Source organism: Ipomoea triloba, chromosome 3, assembly GCF_003576645.1.
Source record: "Ipomoea triloba cultivar NCNSP0323 chromosome 3, ASM357664v1".
Classification (NCBI taxonomy): Eukaryota; Viridiplantae; Streptophyta; class Magnoliopsida; order Solanales; family Convolvulaceae; genus Ipomoea; species Ipomoea triloba.
The window spans coordinates 14,235,929-14,259,657 of record NC_044918.1 but is presented as its reverse complement, the minus strand read 5'-3'; the positions used below and the strand labels follow the sequence as shown (position 1 = coordinate 14,259,657).

The 23,729-nt window shown below is 36.2% G+C and overlaps 4 protein-coding genes across 8 annotated transcripts in view; 1 reads left to right on the top strand and 3 right to left on the bottom strand.

Moving 5' to 3' along the window:
- LOC116012588 (E3 ubiquitin-protein ligase SHPRH) overlaps positions 1-2,763 on the bottom strand; it is a 12,926-nt gene extending 10,163 nt beyond the window's left edge. Inside the window, exons 1-5 of one of the 2 annotated variants that reach the window (XM_031252163.1) lie at positions 2,552-2,763; positions 1,571-2,372; positions 1,268-1,474; positions 856-917; positions 57-552 (exon numbers count right to left, since the gene is read on the bottom strand). In XM_031252163.1, the coding sequence (XP_031108023.1) occupies positions 57-552; positions 856-917; positions 1,268-1,474; positions 1,571-2,370 (1,565 nt within the window). In that variant the 5' untranslated portion in view covers positions 2,371-2,372; positions 2,552-2,763. Of the gene's footprint in view, positions 1-56; positions 553-855; positions 918-1,267; positions 1,475-1,570 lie in introns of both variants that reach the window. The other variant, XM_031252162.1, reaches the window with a different exon arrangement.
- Positions 2,764-3,205: 442 nt separating this feature from the next.
- On the bottom strand, positions 3,206-7,728 carry LOC116013371. Of its 4 annotated transcripts, XM_031253080.1 has the most exons (4): positions 7,465-7,728; positions 6,494-6,670; positions 3,933-6,091; positions 3,734-3,831 (listed from the first exon to the last, which is right to left on the bottom strand). In XM_031253080.1, exons 2-4 carry the CDS (start codon positions 6,612-6,614, stop codon positions 3,817-3,819), a joined length of 2,295 nt encoding a protein of 764 aa, XP_031108940.1. In that variant the 5' UTR covers positions 6,615-6,670; positions 7,465-7,728; the 3' UTR covers positions 3,734-3,816. The 4 variants fall into 4 exon arrangements, with proteins under 4 accessions (XP_031108937.1, XP_031108938.1, XP_031108939.1 ...); XM_031253077.1 differs by having other exon boundaries at positions 3,206-6,091; positions 7,465-7,727; XM_031253078.1 differs by lacking the exon at positions 7,465-7,728 and adding an exon at positions 7,339-7,452 and having other exon boundaries at positions 3,206-6,091.
- A 2,936-nt stretch (positions 7,729-10,664) lies between these two features.
- Positions 10,665-13,418, bottom strand: LOC116012398 (protein NETWORKED 4B). Its single transcript, XM_031251931.1, has 2 exons — positions 13,332-13,418; positions 10,665-11,961 (listed from the first exon to the last, which is right to left on the bottom strand). Exon 2 carries the CDS (start codon positions 11,939-11,941, stop codon positions 10,835-10,837), a length of 1,107 nt encoding a protein of 368 aa, XP_031107791.1. The 5' UTR covers positions 11,942-11,961; positions 13,332-13,418; the 3' UTR covers positions 10,665-10,834.
- Positions 13,419-20,054: 6,636 nt separating this feature from the next.
- Positions 20,055-23,634, top strand: LOC116012284 (methylesterase 17). Its single transcript, XM_031251789.1, has 4 exons — positions 20,055-20,402; positions 21,258-21,398; positions 22,835-22,978; positions 23,187-23,634. Exons 1-4 carry the CDS (start codon positions 20,115-20,117, stop codon positions 23,469-23,471), a joined length of 858 nt encoding a protein of 285 aa, XP_031107649.1. The 5' UTR covers positions 20,055-20,114; the 3' UTR covers positions 23,472-23,634.
- The last annotated feature ends 95 nt before the right edge of the window (positions 23,635-23,729 follow it).

Below are 23,729 nucleotides of genomic sequence, written 5' to 3'. Positions count from 1 at the left end.
AAAAAAAAAAAAAAAAAAAAAAAAAAAAAAAAAAAAAAAGGAAAGAGCAAGAATACCGAATAATTTCAGCATGCCACTGGGGCAATATAGGAGTAGGGCACACTATAAGAGTTGCACCTGATGCAACGGGTGCTTCAGTCGCTTGGATTAGTTCTGAGCATGCCCTGCAGATATAAACTCCATCCATCTCAACTATTTCTTCAATGCCTTTTCTTTTTGCACGATTCTTCAATTTTCCTGATGAATCCTGTCTGTGCATTTCTTCCTCAGAAGCTTTCATTTTTTTATGCTTTTTTGGTGAATAGCCAACGCAATCTGCATGTTGCCAAGCATCACAAACATCACACTGTACCCACAATCCCTTATACCTGATGCTTTCACTCACAGAACCACATATACATTCAACCCTTGCTCGCTTCAATCTTTTAAGGTTTTTTCTCTGGTCCTGCTCAAGCTGTGTTGAATTGGACAAACTGCCAATTGCTGATGAAGTCACCTGGTGAGCAAAGACACATGCAAGCAGCTCAACAGTTTTCCCCAAGCCCATCTCATCTGCAATTTGTTATGGAAAATAACACCACAAGCAAAGAAACCCATTATTAGCTCAGTAAAGCTTTGAGCCATAAAACATGATTGATCATTGTTGAAACAATGACAGCAGACTTATTTGGCAAGACTCAAAATTTTTCTGGGATGATCAATACCTATATTACAGTCAGTCACAGGAAATTTTATTGTTTAAAAAAGAATTTGCTTGCAAATATCATGGGAATAAATGTATTGTGCTCCTTACATGTATCAAACTTCATTTTAGCCACTTATGACAGCCAAAGAAAATTCAATGATTTGACTTACCAGCTAGAATTCCGCCAGAAACGTAGCAGAAGGAACTGTCTGGATGAAGGGATACATTTCCACTGAAAATCACATACAAAAATAAATAAATAAATAAATAATAAAAAGAATAGATTGTTAGAGGCATCCTTCTCTTGTCTATGGGAAAGAGCTATAAAGAAGACATGATTTGTTGAAGAGAGAGATCACAGAAAAATTTTACAGAACATCAAATACATACATCTGCTGGTTTTTTAGCGTAAAAATTGAGAATAAATGGATGCTTAGGTCCAAAATAAGGCATGGAATGAAAGTATGATAATGTAATTAGCTGCGCCAAGTAATCTGTATTAGATGCATCGAGGATGGTAACTGTCATGCCAAGCCAACTGCCATAGTCATGAATTTGTAATGTGAGGACAAGAAAGCATACCTAAATGGATTGTAGTATACAGCAGCAGATTTGTCAATTAAACTCAATGGCATGCATAGAGGGGAAATCAAAGGATTTATTTTGCTAGGTTCAGAATGCTCAGAAGCGCCTTTCTCCCGCTGTACCATCCAATAAACTGCACGGCGCTGATATGGTCTAAGCTCAGGAACCAAATTAGGTAGAGGGTCATCCAACATAGGGTCTTCCCTGCATAATGTAGAACAGATATTAAGAAAATAATGAAGAATGGAACAGCAATAGCAATTTTGTTCACAAAAAGAAATCAGTTGTATCATTACTTACTTTGATGGCTTAATGGCTTCATAGAAACTAACAACATCAAGCTTAGCACATTTCCTTGAAGCAGATGAATTCTCATCTGTGCCCAAACCAGTATCCTTGTCCCCTATCACGTTATATCCATATCTAGCCTCTGAAGTTGTAACTTCTGGGCGCAGCCACGCCATGACGCTTATCATACTCTTCTTCCAAAGCTGTCTTGTATTATCAAGAAGAGTTTCACATGCTTCAAATGCAGCTCTTAAAATCTCCAACCTAATCCTAAAAGACAATAAACCTTCAAGGAAGGTAACTGCCATTGCTGGCCTCAATGTCAATAACTTCAAACTAGCCAAGTGAACAAGCCCAGAGACCCCTTCATCAGGTCCATCGAGATTCCCCGAAACCATTACAACATGTTCTTCACCACCCTCTTTCACATGCTTTGCAACAAGTTCCACAACTATACTACTAGCAGATAAAACAGGCCAATGCCCTAACTTAATTCTACTAAGATGCTGGCTTACTCCATCCAATCTAAACCTCAATAAATACCTCGAATCCCCATAAAGCTCATCACTCAATCTATAACCATAAAACTCCTCTTTTATGCTCAAATCCGACAAAACAATCTCTGAAATGTCCATATGTTCATCAGACAACCAGGTAGACCGATCAACCTCAACGAAAAAGGGTTCATCAACTTCTACAAGCTTGTCTTTTTCTGCTCTAGCATCATTATTATCACATAATTCCGCGCCGGGGGCTTGCTTTCCGCGAATTCCTACAGAACGATGCGGCCGAAGTTGCTTCTTTCGGCCCATCACTACACACAAAACCAAATTCTAGTCCTCCGTATGTAAAATGCAATAAATATACAATGCGATAACCAAAATTAACTGAATTGTCGAAAACTGATAAATTTCTAAGCTCTACTACCACAATTACACCCATAAATGTGTGAAAGGAAACTCAGAAACGTCATAGCGGAGCGCATTGACCAACCTGAATCCCTAGAAAGGAATGAAATTTGTATTGCGCGCCGAATTGAGCTTCCACTGCAAACGAAGTGCGAAACCAAACCTAAAAGACGGTTTGCTTCCGTGTCAGGCCACGTAGGACTAATTTTGTGACGGCGAAAATCCTCGAAGACCTCACGACCAACGTCGTCTTCTCCGACGAGTGTCTCTGAAATTTAAAGGTAATCCCTGAACCGACTGTCTCTCAGTGTTTACCTCCATTGTTGAATCGGGCTGGATTTGTAAATAGAAAGTTTATTTAAGGGTATGACTGTCTTTTGATAAAGATTTTTAAAAATATTTAACAAAAATCTGTTGATTATGGGCTGAATATTGCAATGCGAAATTACTTTTTTGTCCCTGAATTTAACCCGAGAGCCGAAAAATCTCTTTTTTGTTCATATTGGTGCTTTGAATGTTGTTATATTAAATTTATTCCCATTATAGAATCATAATAATCAAACATCAATATTAATAATCATTCTAATTCCACATTATTATCAAATATGTAAAATATTTTTACCAAAACTCATTACCGTATTTGATTCACATTCCGATTCTAATTCCATTGTGCAAACCAAACACGTCCTAAATATTCAAAGGATTGAAGTCACTATACCAAGCATGGAGTTGACTAAGATGACAACATATTTCAAATATTATGATTATATATATATATACACACAATAAAGATAATTACAAATACAAAGAAACCATATTGAAAATTTCACTGTAATACAAGTGAAACCAATTGACTTTACACTACTGCAATGCAGCTTAATCTGTAGAGAAATGGACAGCAGAAAAAGAAATCTAATAATCTGAAAGAACTCTGTTTGTAGTAACTCATATCGGTATATAGTCAGTCAATCAGGCATTGAATTTCTTGATTTCAAGATCCATGGTTCTGGTCCAGAATCCAGACTTTCATATGTATCACTGTATCAGTGTGATTATGGCTTCTGAGTTCTTGAATGGATAAGCTATTTGAGCACTTGACTTATTGTGGAATATCCCATGAGACGATGAAGCGGGGAGCCTGCATTGGGGTGTACTTCCTCGATTTCTGATGACGAAATGCCCCAATTGGAAGGCCCTGCTGCTGATTCAGCGTGTTCCCAGGAATTCTTCGCTGGTTTGCCTTGGGATTCTCTCATGACAGACTTCATTTTCCGGTCTTCCATGGAGCTAGCGGATGAGACCTTCCTGTTGAAGGTGGTTCTTCCACGAGGGACTGATGAAGGCTCCACTTCAGTTGAGCAACTCCTGCAGAAAGATGGCCCCAAATCGTCAGAATATGACAGAGATTCAGCGTGGGGGCAGCGTTGGGGAGGAGCTCTCTCGTGGAGATCACTGGATTCACCAACCTCGCTAGGCGGAGGGGCTAAAGTAGCAGGCTGCTCGGCCATGTCATAAACGGAGTCGTTCTCTGATAAAAGATCGTCAGTGATAGCGTTTGGGGCGATATGTGTTCTGTTTTGAAGATCAAATGTGAGAATCTTCAAGCATGCGTTACACCTTAGCTGATAGCATCTCCTTTTGAAGAGACCGAAATCTGCAGGCAGTTGTAATAACTCCGAGCAGTGATGGCAAGCAACTATTGGCGCCCCGCCTGCAAATGGGAGGACATGACGCATTTTACCATACCTTTCCCCTAAATGCAATTTCCTCAGCTCATGATCTTTCTGCCTCTGATGAGTCTGATCACTCGATTTCGGTTCATGGCACCACTTAGGGCTCGGGTAATGCTGGGGACTTTGTGAGCTCGAATGGATGGCATTGACATAGTTATGGTTAGTGCAGGCTGCGAGGTGACTTTTGTTGCAGCAAACGGAACCCAAAGGAAGTTGTGACGAGCAATGCCACACCTGGGGCGAGCAGTGCAGGCACAGGCAATCGCCTCGGTGTCTATAATGCACAGCCTCTCCAGAGAAAGGTATTCTCGGGATTTTAGATGAAAATCCTTGCCCTTGGCTGCATCTTATAGGACATTGACGACGGTGGCTTGCATCAGCATCGGGTTGGAACTGATCAGAGTACAACGGGGCATGCATATCTTCGGTATGAAACCTTCTATTGGAAGCTTTTCCTTTTGACAGACGAGTTTTTTGGAGCTGGTTCTCAAGATCATGGACCATTCTCAACAGTTCCATTTTTTCCCGGTCTGCATACGGGGGCATATTCGATGGATAAAAGCTCGAATGATGACGAAAATCATTTTGCCATAACGCTGAAGGGCTCCCGTGTCCATGACTCGTGTCTGTCATCAATTGCCTCCTATGTCCAAAGGTTTGATCACGTCTTCTAGGTTCAGCCCACTTATCTTGATTCTGGCTGCGGCCTTCTCCAGCTCGATGCATCCTTCGTGGTAACGCCTGAGAGCAATTCTTTGCGGGATGGTGAGTCCTCGGCTTCCTGCTCAGCACGCTATCCTCCTTACACTCGTCATCTGATCGAAATTCATCAGGAATTTTGAGTTTTGCATTCTCGAATTTCCACCCAACTTGTTGCGAAAACTTGCTAGGTACTTGACTATCCCCATCACAAGAAGAGGCACTACCATCATAAGCATAATAGCTTCTGGTAGCGGGAGATTTGGGCATATCTCGGTGTGTTACCGTAGGTTGAGGTCTGCTATAGAGGGGTAAATTGTCCAGAGTATCCACAGAGCTTATACGGTCAAAACTTCGAGCAATTTCTTTGTCAGATTGCTCTGGCTGTTGGGGATGAACAGACACGAAAGTATCAGATAAGACGCCCTCGTGCAAGGGGCTTTGATCCACTTCAGTCTGTACTGGTGATGGCTTTTCAATTTCATGACACTCGGGTGGAATAATTTCTCCGGAACTCTTTGTATGTTCAATGTATTCCAGAGTGTGGCCTGCAAAATCATTTGGATCGCTTATGTTGCTTTCTTGCGAGAGAGAATGACTTTTACCCGTATTAGCATTGGCTTCACTGTCGTCATGGCTGCTTCGAGTAAACGGAGAACTACCAGCATGAGAGTTGGTATACTCGGGGCTCTCCATTTCACTTTCATACTCGCACCTTCTGATGCATTCATCATCTTCCATCTGTTCTCCAGCTTCTCGGGGAGCAGATGAAACTTCAGTTCCGCGATGTTTGAGCTCATTCGACTCAGAAAGTTCATCAGAGAAGTTCCTATCCACCGTCCTCAACTCATTCTCATATCCATCGGAGCAACCATCCACGGGGCACTCGTCTTCGTGCTGCTCAATAGGCTCTCTAGCACTCGACGAGTTGCCATCAATCTCGTGAAAGCTACTACTAAGTTGAGGTGAGCACTGAAGCTCACCCGAGAAATTTTTCTGCCCACTCCGCACCTTACTGCACTCCCCAATTTCATACCGACTCTTGCAGCTCTCACTCTGCAAAGTATCCACAGAGGAAATCGAAGAGTCTTTCTGATGTAAGCTGCTAATTTCCTTTTCCTTTGAATCCCGAGGATGAGTTTCAGGAACACCCGGCTCAGTGCTGGTGTTGTTGTTGTTTTTCCTTTTCTTCGCTGCATTCAGAAGCAATACGATAAACGATTACACAAAAACCTATACCATTGGAGAAAGATAGTTTCTCACATAATATAGCAAAAATAAAGTGTCTATGAGTTATAATATCCCCCGCCACATAATATAGAAAACATGTATAGTCCAACTACACGCTTAAACTCTTAGTTGAGCGCAACACATCATTCAATTTGGTATCAGAAACATACCAATGTGAAAGGTTTAGTTGACACCGAACACATCCTTCAATTCCCAAAACCCCTAGCGGTCTCCCCCAACAAGAACATAATCATATTTGCAAGCAGAAGTGGAAAATAAGAAGGGGGAACTGAACAGGTACTATCAATACAATGACTCAATGAGTACAAGTTGGAAAAGGAAAATAGAGAGCGATTTATGATTACCTTGAAGAACTGTGTCACATCCTCCACATTTATAGACGATCTCCTCTGTTGGCTCTTCAAGGATTTTTCGGCATTTAGGACACAGAACCAGCCGAACTTGAGACTTCACTACGTTAGCCATGTTCCCGTTCCAGTCCAGCTATTGAGCTATTATATCAGCAAACCAGCCACTAAAATCTGGTAAAACGCAACAAAAAACATCCGTTACACTTTGAGGATTTAAGGACTGTACAGTATAATGTTGTGTTCTGCACACAGTTGTTCTGATTACATCTCATGGAAAGGATAAATTTAGCAGTACACAACTTTTGTTCTCATCTGTTCTCACATTTTAACAATATATGAGGAACAAAAGATGCTTAAACCTGTTACATATGTAATACTCCAAATCAGGTAATGAATAGTGAAACCCTTTATCTTTCCACTTCCAAGATAAATCCAAATCTTGACATTATATAACAGAAAAAAACAAAACACTAGAGCATGACAACATGGTTCCACAGATAAAACTCAAAATTGCAGAAAACACAAACCTCTAGATCATAGATAAACTCAAAAATCAAAATTGAGGTCATAAAAAGGACACTCTAGCAAGAGTAACATTAAACAATTGGGATTTTCCTTAAGCAACAACTTGATTCAGATTGCAGCATAATCTGACAAGAACATATCACCTTCAACAAAACTATAGAAATGAAGTCCACCAAATTCAAGAATATGTAAGATCAGATAAGCTAAAACCTAAAGACCATGAAATCAAATTAGAACCCAGTTTGAAAATTTCAGTTTTTAGCCAAAAGCAAACCTTGTAGAGCTTGGAAGTTGCAAAAAGATCAAAACTTTACCATGAGCATGAGTATCAAACATAAGAATGCTTCAAAACTTGAGCACATACATGAATGTAATGCGTTATATTCTTGGAGAGAGACCAGAATGAGATGAAATGAGTCAAGGGGAAGAAGAAAACGAACCTAACAAGAAATTGGGTGGGAGAATTTCTTGAAAATGTTTTCATTAACGACAAGTCTCTCTCTTTCTTTCTCCAGCTTCTTCTACACCTCCCTCTCTCTCTCTCTCTAAAAGTAAAACAGAGCGAGTCTTCTATACCGTGTAATAGAAGCTTGTCAACACAAAAATTCCAACCTCTGAGTCGTTGTCCCTCGCTATTTCTCTCTCTCTAAAATCTTCCCCTCTCTCTCTCTCTCTCTATATCTCTAGATTTATACGCAAGAAAATAGTGTAGACTTCTTTCCATTCCTTCTTCTTCCCCACCATTCGTTTTCTTTGTTGTGAAGTGTGAACAGAAGAAAGTCACACGAAACATAAAATAAACTTTTAAAATTTTGCCAGCAAAACAGCAGGTTACTAGGTATGCTCTCCCTGTTACTCGGGGATAAGTTTTTTTTTTTTTTTTAAATACTACTAACTCTATTAGGCTCGAACCCGCTCGAACCCACCACCTCCTGTATAAAGGGAAGGATTTGATGTCACTGGACCACAGGGTCTTTGGCTTTTTTTTTTTAATACTATTAACTCTATTACAATGCAGTATCGATTCATAACTACGTTCTCAACCTATTAAAGCACAAGAGTTAGTATTGCCTCCACTGAGGCTTGAACCCACCACCTCCCGTATCACATTTATCATGTCATTTTTTTATACCTTCAAGTCTATAAATAAATTAATTACTAGGCATTTTTCTCTAATTTCTCAATTATTATACAATTATGCCAAAGACTTTTTGATCAAGCATCATGACTGTGGCTCCCAAATAAAAAGTCATAAGTTTGAAAGTATAGACAAATACTACATTATAACAGAATCATGAGTAACTTTAACTTAACCAAAAAAAAAAAAAAGAATTAATAATAAGTATTGTTTGATTGGATCATGTTATTTGCTTATTTGCATCTAAAATTTAAAGCAAATAACATTAATGAATAATCGCCCAACTTGTAATACTCCTGATGGTGTAAATGTAAACGGGGTACGGATTTACACCACGTGTTGTTTGATTGTGTATGATGTAGTGTATGGAGTGTATATGCTTGGGAAGGAAAGGCATGGTTTTCTTCTTGGAGAAGAAGAGCCAAGAACTCCATAGTGAACAAGAGAGGGAGAGTAGAGTGAATATTGGATCATTGGATCCCGAGAGGCAAGGGATGAGAGTCTGCCCTTTACAACAGGGGTCAGGTCCTTTATATAGGAATAGGACTTGACCCTTCAGAAATATAATATTCCCCAAAGGTCACTTGCTCCTTAATAATTTCTAAGGACACTCGACCTTTTAGGGGTATAATAATACACCACTATACACATTCTATTTCTACCGTAGTCCCTGGGAGTATTTACCCATCAACTACAAAGTATTTATGGTTGACTTTGAATATTTGATACCCTCCATCCATAAAGGGTCATAATTAAGGAAGAATAATGCAACATATTACTGCTAATAATAAATATTTATTCGTGTATATTACTTTTATTAACAAATTAACCGATTCACTCATAAACTACTTGTATTAGGATAACTTTGAATCCAAATTATTTTATAATATTACAATTTTGGGCCTTTAGATTGTTTTTGCCATAAATTTTCAAAAAAGGCAACATTGTCATTTTCTTCTGTTGACTGTTTTATAACCCCATATATCTGCTGACTCCTCCATACTAGTAAGTTGTTATATTTTACTTTTTCTTTTACTGACAATAATAATATTTAAATAAAATCAAGAAAATATAAATATAAAATTACTCGGACGAAGTCAATGCCGAGTGGGCATGTGAAAAACTCGGCGTGAAACGACGGTCGTTGACCGGAGACTACGCAACGTGCCGCCACCACAGCAAAGTCTCTTTAGCATTTTTTTTTTTTTTAGAAAAAAAATATTTTTTTCTTTGTGGTTTTTGAATGATGGTGGACCCAAAAGCGGTTACCGGCTCGGCGAGCTATTCAATTAGGAGTGGACAGTGGCCCAAATTAAAGAGGCGGTGAGGGAGAGTAAATGCGGCTCGGCATGCGAACCGAGTAGCCGACCGCTAAAAACTTGGTGGGCCAGCTAAAGATTGGATGTCAGTCATCTATTGCGAAGGCACCACGTGGCAAGAGGGGGATGAGGGCAGCATGCTGTCATTGGTTGTCATCATAATGAAATGGTGTGAACAGTTCTTTTTCTTTTTTCTTTAGTAATAAAATGACAAAAATTTATTTCAAACCGTCTTACAATACAAATCAAATCAATATAAAATGTAATATTTATATTAACAAATTTAATATAAATCAATATAAAATGTAATATTTATATTAACAAATTTAATACTATAGTGAGTAAATATTATATTTTCATATTGACTTTACCCAACCCATCTCACGGATAAAAATCCATGAGACTTTAATTCAATGTTAATATATTTTTTTCCAAAATTAATTATTACAAATAATGAATAAAAATATTATACTATATTACAAAAACTAGAATTAAAATCCGGAAAGAAACTAGTTTCAAAAAATGGCATGAAAATAAATAGCATAGAATATCAAAATGGGAATACTATATACCAACTTGATTGACTTTAAAGACAATATATTAATTAGAAAAGCAGCACTTTAGTAGTCTAAATATCAAACAGATATATAGGAATAGGATAGGTTATAATCTTCTTTAAAGTTAGTGCTCCACCTTTGCTTCACCTGCTCTATCTCTTTTCTTTATAATATTGTATGGGTAAGTATTATTGAGATTCTAATACACATCTTATTGGCTTAGACCCCAATAAAAACAAGCATTAAGAATCATTCAGGAACTTAAAAGTCAAAGCACTTTTATGTATTCAAAATTTAATCATATCAAGAAATGTACGCATACAATGAAACATGAAATCATGGAATGTAATAAAAAGTCTTTATAAACAAGTCAAATTGTTAGGCTACGTGTGGAAGGTTCTATGGAAAAGGATTTGCAGAATGACTGAATAATGAGTACTGACGCAAGAAGCTAGTGTAATATGCAATCATAGATCCTTCCAAATTCCATTAAAAAAATAGAGTGTAATAAATTCAAATTTGAAAGTGGAGAGTGAAAGCAGGGTTTGACTAAGTGTGAATCAAGACAAACACAAGGATAGCAGTCATAGGCTCATAGCAACTTAAAAGTTAAACAAGACAGTAGATGGAATCTCAAACAATTGAGCATAGATGAAGAGGGCAAGAATGGATAATACGGAGTAACATTGAGTTTTGAGGTACATCAAATTTTGAGACTAAATCATCTGAGATAAACGAGAAAGAACACAAATGCCATATGTCCAAAGCTGGTAACACAAACATAAGAAAGGCATACTTACGGAAACCTTAAGCAAAAATGGTTAGCCTCTTTTTTCTCAATGTATGCCTCACGCAGCTGCTGATATCCATTTCTGTAATGCTCCAGTGAGAAGCATAGTTGCCTTATAGCCTCCCTTTTCTCCTCTGCCCTATCAGAGATTACCTCGTTCTGCATACCCACTTCTTTCTCCAAGTGTGCCACTCTCTGTCGCAGTTCATTTGTTAATTTCTCTGCACTCTGAGATCCTGCATTTAGAAATAAACATTTGGAATGCAGCTGCTTCACATTATCCTCCAGCTGCTGAATTTCATCATCTCGGGAGGAGAGTACTGCTTTCAGGGTCTGTAGTGTAGCAATGGTCTCATCTTTTTCGGTCATTAGGGTGCCATACTTCAATTTGAAGCCATCAAGTTCTCTATTGAGAACTTGGATGAGTTCATCTTTGAAATACAGCTCAGACTTCAAGTCTTCTAATTCTTTGTTTTGCATCTCCTGTATTTCCTTCATTTCATCTTGTAAGGTCAGCTGCACAGACAAACTAGATATAACAGATTGGAGCTGTTCTTTCTCCAAAAGAAACTGCTCCTTTGCACCATGATATTCTGAATTGATTTTCTTCATCTGATCTTCCTGATTTAAAAGCTTGGATTTGTACATATCCTCCAGTTCCAAGGCATACTTTTTTCCAGAATCAAGTTGAGCTTTCAACACATGTACATCACAACGACTTGCTTCCAACTGATGACTTAATTGAGTGCTTTCAGAAACAATTTTTGAGAGATCAAAGTTCAACTTGGTATTCGCTTCTTCTGATCTTTGAAGTTTCTCTTTAGCCATTTCTAGCTGATTCGCCAAGAAACTGATTTTGGAAGCATTATTTGCTAGTTCAACTCTCTGCTCAGCAACTTGACAATGCAGATGCTCCAATTCATCAGCATTTTTTGAAATTACTTCAGAGAGATTACCCTTTAAATTTGTACTCTCTTGCTCTGACGCCATAAGTTTTTCTCTGGTCATTTCCAGCTCTTTTTCCAATGTACGAATCTTTCCATCAGAGTTCAATCCATGTGGAACAAGAACGGAAAGATTTTCCTTCTCCATTTCAAGATCAGACTCTGGCATCTTTATCTTACTCTAAGTGCCTGAGAGTCCAAACAAACACAAAATTATAACATATTCTTTATATTTCTAACTTTTTGGTGCTTTTGTACCACCACATATCCAGGAACTCAAAAATTGAAGGGAAAGCAACAAATAAACCATAATTTTAGGTCTTCATAATGTTCAAGCCACAAGAAGTTTGAACTATTTTACAAAGCAGACAATGTCCACCACTCCACCTTTAGCCAACAACTGAACATGTTTGAGATATAACATTTGCAAAAGAAACAATACTCCTCATCTTTTCCATTAAAGCAACAAATTCTTTGGGACCAATTATCACATTCAGAATGAGAACAAATAACTGATATACCGGCAATGTATAAACACAAATAATTGTAAGTTTTGCAGTAGAGCTCTTCCTTTGAGCAAGCATTTTCAAGCTTAAAACACAGTGTAATACCAGATCTCACCATAATGCACACCAGATATTGCTATATCATAGTCTAGAGATTTATACTAAAGCAGACCACTCCCTTACAGAGTTGAATTTCCTAAGCTTAGCATCCCAAACTAGATTCTCAAAAATAATATCTACAAAAACCAAACAGGTGATAGTTCAGGACTCCTAACAATTTTGACAACAAAAACCACAAAACTCAAGCAAACTACAGAAAAATAAGAAGTAATTCATCATTAGAGGCAGCATAAGACACAAATCACAAAAATCACGCAAAAACACACAACACAAGCTACATTTCATGATTACGAGCAACATAAACAAAGCAAATCACAAAACTATGCAAAGCCAGTTAGAATATATTGTAATTCAGGAATAATTTTATTTTTTTTAAACGTAAAACAAAATAACCGATTCATAATTACTGGCAGCATATCTGCATAGGATAAGAAAATCAAGCAAAAATGCACAACATAAGTTGCAGTTAAAGATTTCCAGCAACATAAGCAAAAGAAACATAACAATATGTTGCAGTTTACGATTAGCGATTGTATAAACTGAACAGATCATAAAACTTAAGCAAACAAAATGCCCGATTCATGATTACTTGCAGCATACCTGCATAGGCGAAGAAAATCAAGCCAAATTGCACAAACTAAGTTGCAGTTCATGATCACCAGCAACATAAACCACGCAAATCAAATAAACAAGCAAAAAAAATGTTGCAATTCACGATTACGGATGACATAAACTAACAGAACAAAAAACATCAATTCATGATTACTGGCAGCATATCAGCACAGGCGAGTAGAATGACAAAAATGAAGCATAGAGCAACAAAAACTAGATACATTTCACGATAACCTGCAACACAACGGAGTAAATCACAGAAACGAAGCGGAAAAACAAAATCAAAACCGAGAGGAATTGCGGGAGGGAAAGGGAGAGTACCGGAGCAGGAGAAGGCACCTCGAGATTCAGATTTCAGAGAGAGCCGCCAATACAGTTTCGGCGGTGGAATCCGAGAAATGGAAAGTGGGAGTGAGAGAGTAGAAATGGGATTTTAAAAAAAGACAAGTAGAAAAGGGGGGAACAGCGCTGACTGTGTGGGCTCAATAGCTCAACCAATACGTGACAGGTGGACAGTGACTCGGGACTCGGAGCGGGAAATTTTGCCGTTTTGGGGCGGCCTGTTCCCGCCTTTGTTTTTCAAATTTATATGGGTCCCACCGTTGAATTATTTGGGCCGGATTTGTGAATTTGTTCGAATAGTTAGGCCTCTCCATTAAATCCGGATAGGCTGCATATGGATTCAACTCGGTTATGATCCGGACCCCGGATCCGTTTACAATATGTGCCCTGTCACAATCCTTATACCATCGATCAGATTTCACACTGCATTGTGGACCCTGATTCAAGTGTATGTGTTTTGTGTTATGACTTATTATGCCTTGCGTTATACAATTTTGTGTTATAAAAGTATAAATTTTGTACCTAAAACAAATTAATAATTGTGTCACATGTTATGAATTTATATGTATTGTGTTGTGAATTTTTGTGCCTATAAACATAAATGATGTACGGACCAATAATTTTGTTTGGTCACTTCAAACCGATAATTCGAACAGCTCCACCTCATATTCCCAGCATAGCATCTGTGATTACAACCCATCACCATTGCCAATGACAAACTCTCCATGAATTGTCTTGTCAATTTTGCCACATGCAACATACTCGATACTCCACCCAATAGTACAGTGTCACAAGTCACAACTCACAAACACATATGCTTGAAGTGTTAGACTAAATTCATCATTTGATTGGTAGTCTTCACATGTTATAAATATTATGGAGTATAATCATAGATTTCATATGTAACTAACAAAGCTTCAACACTTGTCTTTGTGGTTTGAACCTGAATCAGGTTTGCTGAGTGGGTCGAAATGCAGGGATAACATACACTTTTGTAGTATGATGCAAAGGTAATTTTGTAATGTACCATAACCCTAAATGTTTTATTGAGTAAAGCATAACTCTCATATCTGAATGTTACAATTTGGTTATTGTTAACATTTTTTGATCCATCTTGATCAAAATTTATCGTACTAATCTTTTTGTGTGATTTACTTATTCGATGTGATTTGTAAGCTAACAACTATTATACAAAATGGGATGGTTCATGGTTACGGTTTTCCTTGCTGCCCAAACAAAAAGGGAATGAGATGATCTATCAGAATATGAAGCACTTGTTTTGTTGTCAGAAATGGGGCTTAAGACCCTACTGCAAGGAACCAAAATAACAGGATGCTTAGCTAGTTTGCTTTTCAGAAAGCCCATTACCTTTGGCCTTTTGGCACGTTGTAACATTATAAGCCTTTTGAGATAAGGACCGGAGGAAAGTTCAAGTGCCTGCTTACTCATTTATTTATTTATCTTCACCCCAATCTTATAAAATAAAATAATAATAAAAGTAATAATAAATAAATAAATAAAAAAGAAGAAGACGACAATTTACCTCCCCACCGTTCTCCAAAATAGAAATATTGAGACACCTTAAATTTGAGTTTAAACTTATGTAATCATAATTCTTTAGGTGTTTTCACCGTTGAATACAGTAACTAATCCCCTCGTTGAATTGTATGCACATCTATTGGGTGGGATAATTGTCCTGAAAATTTAAGGTTGCTCCATAATATTTATTGCCTTAGACGCGTATATTCATTAATAAATGACCATTATAGGTGTAGATGAGATTACGTTAATTTATTCGTTATGGGTGTTTTGTCACCCTTAAAACTATCTACTTATATTGCTCAACATGAATATGATTAAAAACATGTTGTCAAAACCCAAAAAAAAAAAAAGTTCTTAATTAAATAATGTAACATCAACTAAGATGTGAACTTTGTGCTACCAAATTAATTACATGATAAGATAAGAGGGTCAAGTCAACAAAACATTTCTCAATAAAATTAACCTAATTCATGACTCTCTCTCTCTCTCTCTCTCTCTCTCTGCAATTACAATTATTGACATCCCAAATTGTATATCAATGATTACAAATTTGGATATATAACATAACATAGACAACTTATTTTGACCAGTTTAAATTGCTCCCTTTTTTTTAGTACATTTTTTGAGTGACAGAAAAATTCGTACTACTACTACTCAATGGTGTGAAGGCTTACCATATGCAATATACGAACTCGACTAAAGCAAGATTGAACTATACAAAATCATATTTCACCACTCCATTATTCATTTCTAGGCTTTCCATCAATACATTTAGCTTCAAAAGCAAAACAACTTTCTAAGGTATAACATTATTTTTGTCTTTAAAAAAGCTTAACTTCCATACATCAGCATGCATGGTTATGAGATTACATATCTTATCTGGTCTGAAAACATTATTGCTAAATAATTGGACTCTTTTTAGCTTTTGGCCTTTATGGCGGGGTTCCATTACTACAAGCAACCTCACATCATACTGCTTTTGGTTTTCTGTTTTGATCTTTGGGACTAATTGGGAGGGGTGGAGTAATTAACTAATTATTGTACAGTAAATATGTTAACTTCACTCAAAGGAATTAAATATTTCATTTACAAAAAAAAAAATTACTGTCAACATTTTTTACTGTGAGAAGGTGGGAATATATTATATAAACTTTATGTATGACGAAATATGTGAGAGGGATTGTAAATGTATAGTAAGTATAGGGTTACATATAAATATTGTTGTTGTAACTGTATGGATATATTATCATCATACTAATAGAAGATTCGTTCATGTAGATATACTACCGAACCACGTAAAATTTTGTTTTCTTGTTTTTAATTTCTTTATGCCATTGATAACGATTCTTGTCTAGATTTCTCAACACGAACCATAATAGGAGTCAAATGGATATCACGAAATCAAAGTGCAGTGGTTACGTTAAAAGTTGGCACGGTAGCTCGCTCTAAGGTTCCAAATTTAACTTCTTGTAAGAGATGTCTATCACTCTATTGGTCTTCTGATCTCAACTTGAGCCAAGTTCCAAGTCTAGTGAATGCCAATAGGTCTTTTCTGTTTGAGCCGACTATGATCACAAGATGAATTTCAGGCATAATGCACCTTTGGATAATACTTTTCCATAAATTAAGGTTATGCAAAATTATTGTCAACCACACAAGTTGATAAAGATAAATAGAAATTGATTTTATTTTTTTTTATGGAGCATAAATTCCATATTCATTGATCACGATAAGATGTTGCAATCAAGAATGTACTGTCATGCACTATGGGAGATGGAAATTTTCAATGGGAGTTGGCGCATATACTACTCCTCCAATTCTCAATCACAGGAGACAAATCTAGATTTCTAGGCCAGGTCTGCATAAAAAAATATTCAATAATATAATTCATATATAATTATATTATTATGTCAATTCATCATAAACAAAATTAAAATAAGCTATTTATTATAATTTGACTATAATAAGCCAAAGTGAAGACGGTGAATAAATATAAATATAAGTTGAATAATCTTAAAAGTGAAGAAAAATTTATACAAAATTTGATTGTATCATATGCATTTAAGGTCTGAATTATTGTCTAAATGTTACCCTATGTAATATGTCTAATATAAAGTTATATTACCTCAAGCTAGTTTGGTTGGCGTGAGTGGTCACATTATGATCTTATCCCTTAAGAGAGGTCGGGATTCGAGAGTTTGAATCCCCTGTTGTATAAAAAATTCAATCTGACCAGCACTTTGCCGGACCCTTAATTGAGTCAGACCGATGTAAACGGGAATTAGAGTTAGGGCCTATATACGCATCATCTTATTAGTGTAATATACCTCTAAATTAAACTATACTAAATCTTGAAACATGTATTTTAATCATTTCATTATCATCACCAATCACTTGAATTTGGAAGTACAGCTTAAAATAATGCACATCACCTATATATAGCTGTCAAGTGTAGAAAATTTGCATGATTCTTATCATATGATTGAGGGCTCAACTTCCTATGTAAATAACTCACTTCCAATAACCTTTTCACTTTACCCTTTTTCTCTAGCTCCCTGGCCTATTCCCACCGTTCTCAAATTTTCGTGGAAGGGGACTACATCTTGTGGATCACTATATCCCATGTGAGGCTGATTAGGATGAAACGGAACTTTTCAAAAAAATAGATGATAACGGACCAATCAAAACAAAGTTGATTAGTTTGGTTTAATAATAAGTACAAGATCATATATCAAGTTTAATTCTTGATGACGATTGTTGTCTTTTCAATTTACGTCCGTCGGTAGGTACGTAATTTATATCGAGTTACCTCCTTGTGATCTTTTACTGTTTAAATTCATAATAAGGTAAATTTTCAGAAAGAGATCATTGATTTTTTCATAAATTAATCGGGCGTTTGGTTGGAGGAAATGAATTAAGTGGGAAAGGAATTGTATTTTCATGAAAAAATAATAACACGTGAATAAAGTAGGAATCTAAAATTCAATGTTTGATTTGCAATAATAAAATTACTGGCAAGTTCAATTATAATGTTTAATATACGTAGGCTGAGTAAATTTGATTTTTTTTAATCACAATAAGGACTCACGTGGAGCTATACAACTCGTGACAAAAAACACTACATATGGTAAAATTAGCTAGCATGTTATAAAGCTGCATGCATTTATTATATATTTGGGAAGGACAGCTTGCCCAGATTCCTCTGAATATGTTGTTCAACTAACAAAGAGCTAATTAGTATTTGCAAAAGACTAGGTAATAGCGTACATGTTCAGAAATGCAATGCAATCGAGGATAAAGAAACCTTAATCAATGTCAAAAGGAATTCAATCGAGAATAAAAGAAACCTTAATGTACTCAAAAAAAAAAAAAAAAAAAACGTAACTAATACAAAATAATAAGAAAATCAATGTCAAAGGCCGACACCTTGAGATTTTAATTATTTTTTGTAAATTAAATATAATAATCCCAAACCTTCCTTTATAAGTCAGTAAATATTACTCAAAAATTGTTATAAAATATATGTTATATAGAGGGACTTGGCCCTTAGGTACACCGGCCTTCGTCCAACAATATTCCCTGGCCACCAATTGTTGAACTTGGCCCTTCACTAGCTTGCGCGTCAACGCCGTATGTATTAGCACTAAATTTAGAGGTACAAACAAATCGAGTCACTTGCCAAATATTCGATTACAATTTAATTCAAGTTGGATCAAATTTAAATTCAAGTGGCTTGTTTAGTGATCAAGCCAAGCATAAGTTTAAGACTTTTTGACTTTTGATTCATTGAGTTGTTTACAAGTCATATGCATGTATATATATATATATATATATATATATTTCAAATTGAGTTAATTGAGATTATAAAATTTTAAGAGAGCACGATTTGTTATTGCTTGCTAAGAGAAATTATAAAATTTTAAGATACTGTATATATACACGTCTGAAAATTGTGATCAAGCGTTTCTTTTACTTTTTGATTCTCAAGTTCTTTTTACGAGACCAGGCTCTAACAATTTGTACACATGATCTACCCAAATTTGAATGCACATATTATACGAGTGTCTACTAAAAATAGTGTGCAAAGAGTAATAAACCTTATTTTTATGTAATAATTCGTAAATCATATAGTTGATGTAAATCAACAAATCGAACTATTAAAACTTATGCGACAGATTTGACCAACATGTCTAAATTTGAAATGAAAACATTAATTTTGTTCTTGACTTCTTTTTTGTTTTTTTCTTGATATTTTCTTTTTCCAGCAAATATCGTCCGTTGAACTCAAATACGTCTAATTTCAATTAATCTATATAAATGGTCGGTCGATTTTTAAATTTCATTTTCAAAAGTCAAATGCAAATTTTTTTTTTTTTAAATTATAGTACGTAATATTTAAATCCTGCACTCAATTAATCTTTTAATTTTGTACGTGCCACTACTGTACTCAAAGGTACTATAATCCTATCAATTTGATATAATTTATTTATCTATCACATTTCTTCTTTTGCATAATGAACTGGTATACGTATCTCGTATGATGAATTAATCCAATCAAACCTCAGTCTGGTCCAATTATAGAGAGCCACTCCAAGGTTGGATGTTGCTAATCTTGCTATATACACGAATAATGTGTTATTCATTTATAATGATTTGGGCAAACTGATTTTCCCTGAATAAGATATTAATCAAACTAAGGTCCTGTTTGGTAACATAGTTAGTTGATCAGTTAATTTTGACTGATTTGAGCTAATAACTGATTTGATCATTATTAGCTGTTTGACTTAGTTAAACAATCAATATGAGTGTATTTTGACTTGGTTAAACAATTCAGTTAAGAGTTTGTTTACCTGTTGAAGCATAAAGAGTCAATATCGTATCCACGGAAGCTCAATCTCATAACCTCCATATGAGAGAACCACTACATGTCATTTGAGCACACAAGGTACTTGGCACTCTCTGTAAGAGTTATCTGATGTTTTTAGTCTGATAAAATATAGAAAATTTTGTTGAATAAGGAAATTTGGCATTTTACCAACCAGCTATATTGGATGGTGCCCCACCTAATGTATAGAAATTCCTGAAACTACTGTGCTGCAAGCATACATCATTACATAATGACCATTCTAGACTATCCCAACTATATATTGACAATAAGCTAGCTAGCAGGGCAGTGGGCAGAGAGATAGAGACACAGAGAAAAGGGAAGAGAGGGCAATAATGGCGGGAGAGTCCGTTGGAACAAATAAGACGACGGAGGAGAAGATTAGGGAGGAGGAGGAAGTGGTGGCGCCGCCGCCACACTTCGTTCTGGTTCATGGACTCGGCGGCGGAGCTTGGTGCTGGTACAAGCTCCGGTGTCTCATGGAGAATTCCGGCTACAAAGTCTCCTGTATTGACCTCAGAGGCGCCGGCGTTGACCCCGCCGACGCTAACGATATTCTCCGTTTCGATGATTACAACAAACCCCTCCTCGATTTCTTGGCCTCCTTGCCTCCAAATCAACAGGTCATCTTCCATCTCTATCCTTTCCTTATCGTGTTTTGTTTTTTGATCTTTATAAATCCGCATAAACAATTATTTTTATTTTTTTTAAGTGACCAGAGAAATTTATAATCATTTCTAATTTTTATGTTATATGCCACTATAAATGCTCGACAATCACATAATGTATGAAGGGTTCAGGTTTTAAGTGCACATATGTACACACTCTCTTCTCTTTCTGTCCGGTCTTTGATTATCATGTTTTGTTAGTTTCATCCTTTTTGATTCACATAGACAATCATATCTATGTTGTCTAAGTTTAATTTGATTGTCTTTTACTGAAATAAAGTGTCTTTTTAAGATTTTCATTTTACACAGAGGAATTACTATAATATTATTGAAGAATTACTATAATATTATTGGGTGTTATAAATTAAATGCAGTGATGACAACCACATAAAGTATGAAGGGTTCATGTTAGAAGTGTGTATACACACTATCTTCTACACATTATATAACTATGAATGCTTTTGAAATGTATTTAGTCGTACTATCAAAATTTTTTTTTTTTTTTTGAAAAGTGCTATCAACTTTGATTTACGAGAAAATACCATAATAAGGTAAATTGACCTAAATTGTCTATAGATAACTGCCACTAACAGTCAAACTTGAAAGGACTATTAACTTTTACACATATAACACCTGATATAACTCAAAAAGTTACCCTTAATATAAAACACTCCGAGAGTTGATAAGTACCTTAAAAATTTCGGTATCTATAACTATATATATATATATATATATATATACATATAGACAGACATACTCGTACATGTATACTCATGATGTAAACATGTGATGTGTTTTTTTTTATTTTAGGTAATATTGGTAGGGCATAGCGCAGGAGGGCTGAGCGTTACAGATGCGACTCACAAGTTTCCCCAAAAGATCAGCCTAGCAATCTACCTCGCAGCAACAATGCTCAAAACTGGCTTCACCTCTGAACAAGACATCAAAGATGTGAGTCTAGTTTTTGTCCATACTGTACCTTCTGCAATGTTTCCTCCATTATCATGTCATATTTAATTTATCCAACAAAAAAAAGAAAATGGGAATCTCTAACTGGGGGTTTTATGAATGCTATAGCACTTGTTTTCTTCCTCGTTTTGGGTCTACGGAGGAAATATGTGTCTGGTCTTTTTTAGGTTAAGAATAAAATTTACAGTCACTGTCTAAAGATATGTAAACCAGGTAAAAGAGATAAGTCATACTGAAAAAAATAAAAATTAAATTTATGATATTTTAGTACAAGAATTATATTTTATGTACGTGAACTTAAGCTATTTCGGGCAATTAATTTCTTTTTTTGGGGTGTGGGTGTGTTGAGAAATAATGGATAAGTGGGGTTTGGTTCAGTAGGTTGTCACAGTCGAGGTTTGGTTTTTTGTGGGAATCAAATTAAACATGGGTCTTCGTCCATCGTCATCCTAAATCCTCGTGTTAACAATCAAAGGAAATGTTAATTTGCTGCACAACTGTCTTTCCACAAGGCTAGCCAGTAGCTAGGGCCACTTCTTAAGGTGTGCCAAACGATTTTGTTTGATGCTTAGTATTATTAATTATTAATTATTTTTAATTTGAGAAGTAGTCAATTATAGTTACAATTTTATTTTATTTTGTTTTGAATCTCTAGTTTTTTTTTTAAAGATTTTTTTAATTACAAACTTTAGGGTTTCTAATTCATTTTTGTTGATTCAAAATATCAAGTAGTTTTTTAATAATGTATACGGTTAGGTATCAATAGAATAATAAGTGAAAGATTGTTCAAATTCTTAGTCACAAAGGTAGTTTCATACCCAAAATCTTAGAGTTTTTGACCACTTTTCAAAGATAACAAAATTTAAGTTTTCTGACAATGTATCATGCTTAGTGAATAGATATCAACATAATAATCAAGTAGGTGGTCAATAATAGCAAGTGACACAAGATTTTTCGAATCCATGGTTGCATAGGTCATTTTTACTCAAAATCTTACAATTTCCGACCACAATTATAAAAATTTAAAATTTTTTGACAATGCATCGATCATATTTTAGTGATTAAATAACAACCGAATAATCAAGCATACATGTAATTGACCACATCTACTATGTACTAGAAATAATAAAGACCACTCTGAAAAGGGTGACCAAGTGAGTGAAACATGACCTTAATTTTGTACTTAAAAATCATGATTATTGCTAATTCCTTTTTGTTAAATCCATCATGGTATTCGGTTTACCAAACAATAGTTAGCTATTAATATAATACCGTAGTAATTGATGACACGGGATTTTGTCGTACAAGCTTCAATTCTTGTGAAGCCAAATTAGCCATCCTGTCACGTGCAAAATTTTAACTTGCAGAAGTTTGGTGCATGAATGGTCTGTTCTAAAGCTTGTCATAACATGCTGCAGGGAATTCCAGATTTATCGGATTTTGGAGAAATCAATGAAGTGTATGACATCGGTTTCGGGATGGGCCAAGATGGGCCTCCCACCAGTATACTCGTCAATAAAACATTACAACGTAAAATTCTCTACCAAATGAGTCCACTCGAGGTAATTTTATGTTTCCTTTCATCGTTATATTATGGTGACTTTATTTTTACGAATCAGCTTGGTTAGCGTGAGTGATTGTGCATTTTTATCCCGTAAGAGAGGTCGGGAGTTTGAACCTCCTTTTATAGGAAAAAGGTGAAAAACTCAATTTGATCAGATACGGGCTTAAAACTGCATGGTGAATCCTGATCCACGATATGATATGTAGGATTCGACGTTGGCGGGAATGTTACTGAGACCCGGGCCGATCAAAGCGTTGGGGAGTGCAGAGTTCAGGGAATCGGAGGGTGGAGAACAAGTTCCTCGGATTTACATTAGAACGAGGTACGACAACGTGGTTAAGCCGGAGCAGCAAGATTCAATGATCAACAAGTGGCCGCCGGCGAGCGTGTACACTTTGGATAGCGACCATAGCCCTTTCTTCTCCGCCCCATTCGCACTGTTTGGTTTGTTAGTTAAAGCAACATCAACTTATTATGTTGGATGCATGTAAACTTATTAACTTAAAGGCAAAAACTTGTGTGAGACCGTCTCACGGATCTCCATCCGTGAGACGGGTCGGGTCACACGAGTATACGGGTCAACATGTGCATATCATGTGCCTTTTTATATTTTTCTCCCTACATCCAATGCTACTCGCTCTCTGCTTTTCATCCTTTGCATCGCGCCGCACCATCTCCGTCTCCTCCATCTCTTCCGCTTAAGTTCTCCCTCTGTCTCCTCCCATCTCTGCCGCAGCCTCCAACTCCGG

Excerpts from the sequence above, each read along its gene's own strand:
- LOC116012398 (XM_031251931.1), bottom strand. The coding sequence starts at position 11,941 with ATGCCAGAGTCTGATCTTGAAATGGAGAAGGAAAATCTTTCCGTTCTT.
- LOC116012284 (XM_031251789.1), top strand. The coding sequence starts at position 20,115 with ATGGCGGGAGAGTCCGTTGGAACAAATAAGACGACGGAGGAGAAGATT. Across the intron at positions 20,403-21,257 it reads CCTTGCCTCCAAATCAACAG|GTAATATTGGTAGGGCATAG; the intron begins GTCATCTTCCAT and ends TTTTTATTTTAG. Across the intron at positions 22,979-23,186 it reads ACCAAATGAGTCCACTCGAG|GATTCGACGTTGGCGGGAAT; the intron begins GTAATTTTATGT and ends TATGATATGTAG.
- LOC116013371 (XM_031253077.1), bottom strand. The coding sequence starts at position 6,614 with ATGGCTAACGTAGTGAAGTCTCAAGTTCGGCTGGTTCTGTGTCCTAAA. Across the intron at positions 6,092-6,493 it reads ATGTGACACAGTTCTTCAAG|CGAAGAAAAGGAAAAACAAC; the intron begins GTAATCATAAAT and ends TTCTGAATGCAG.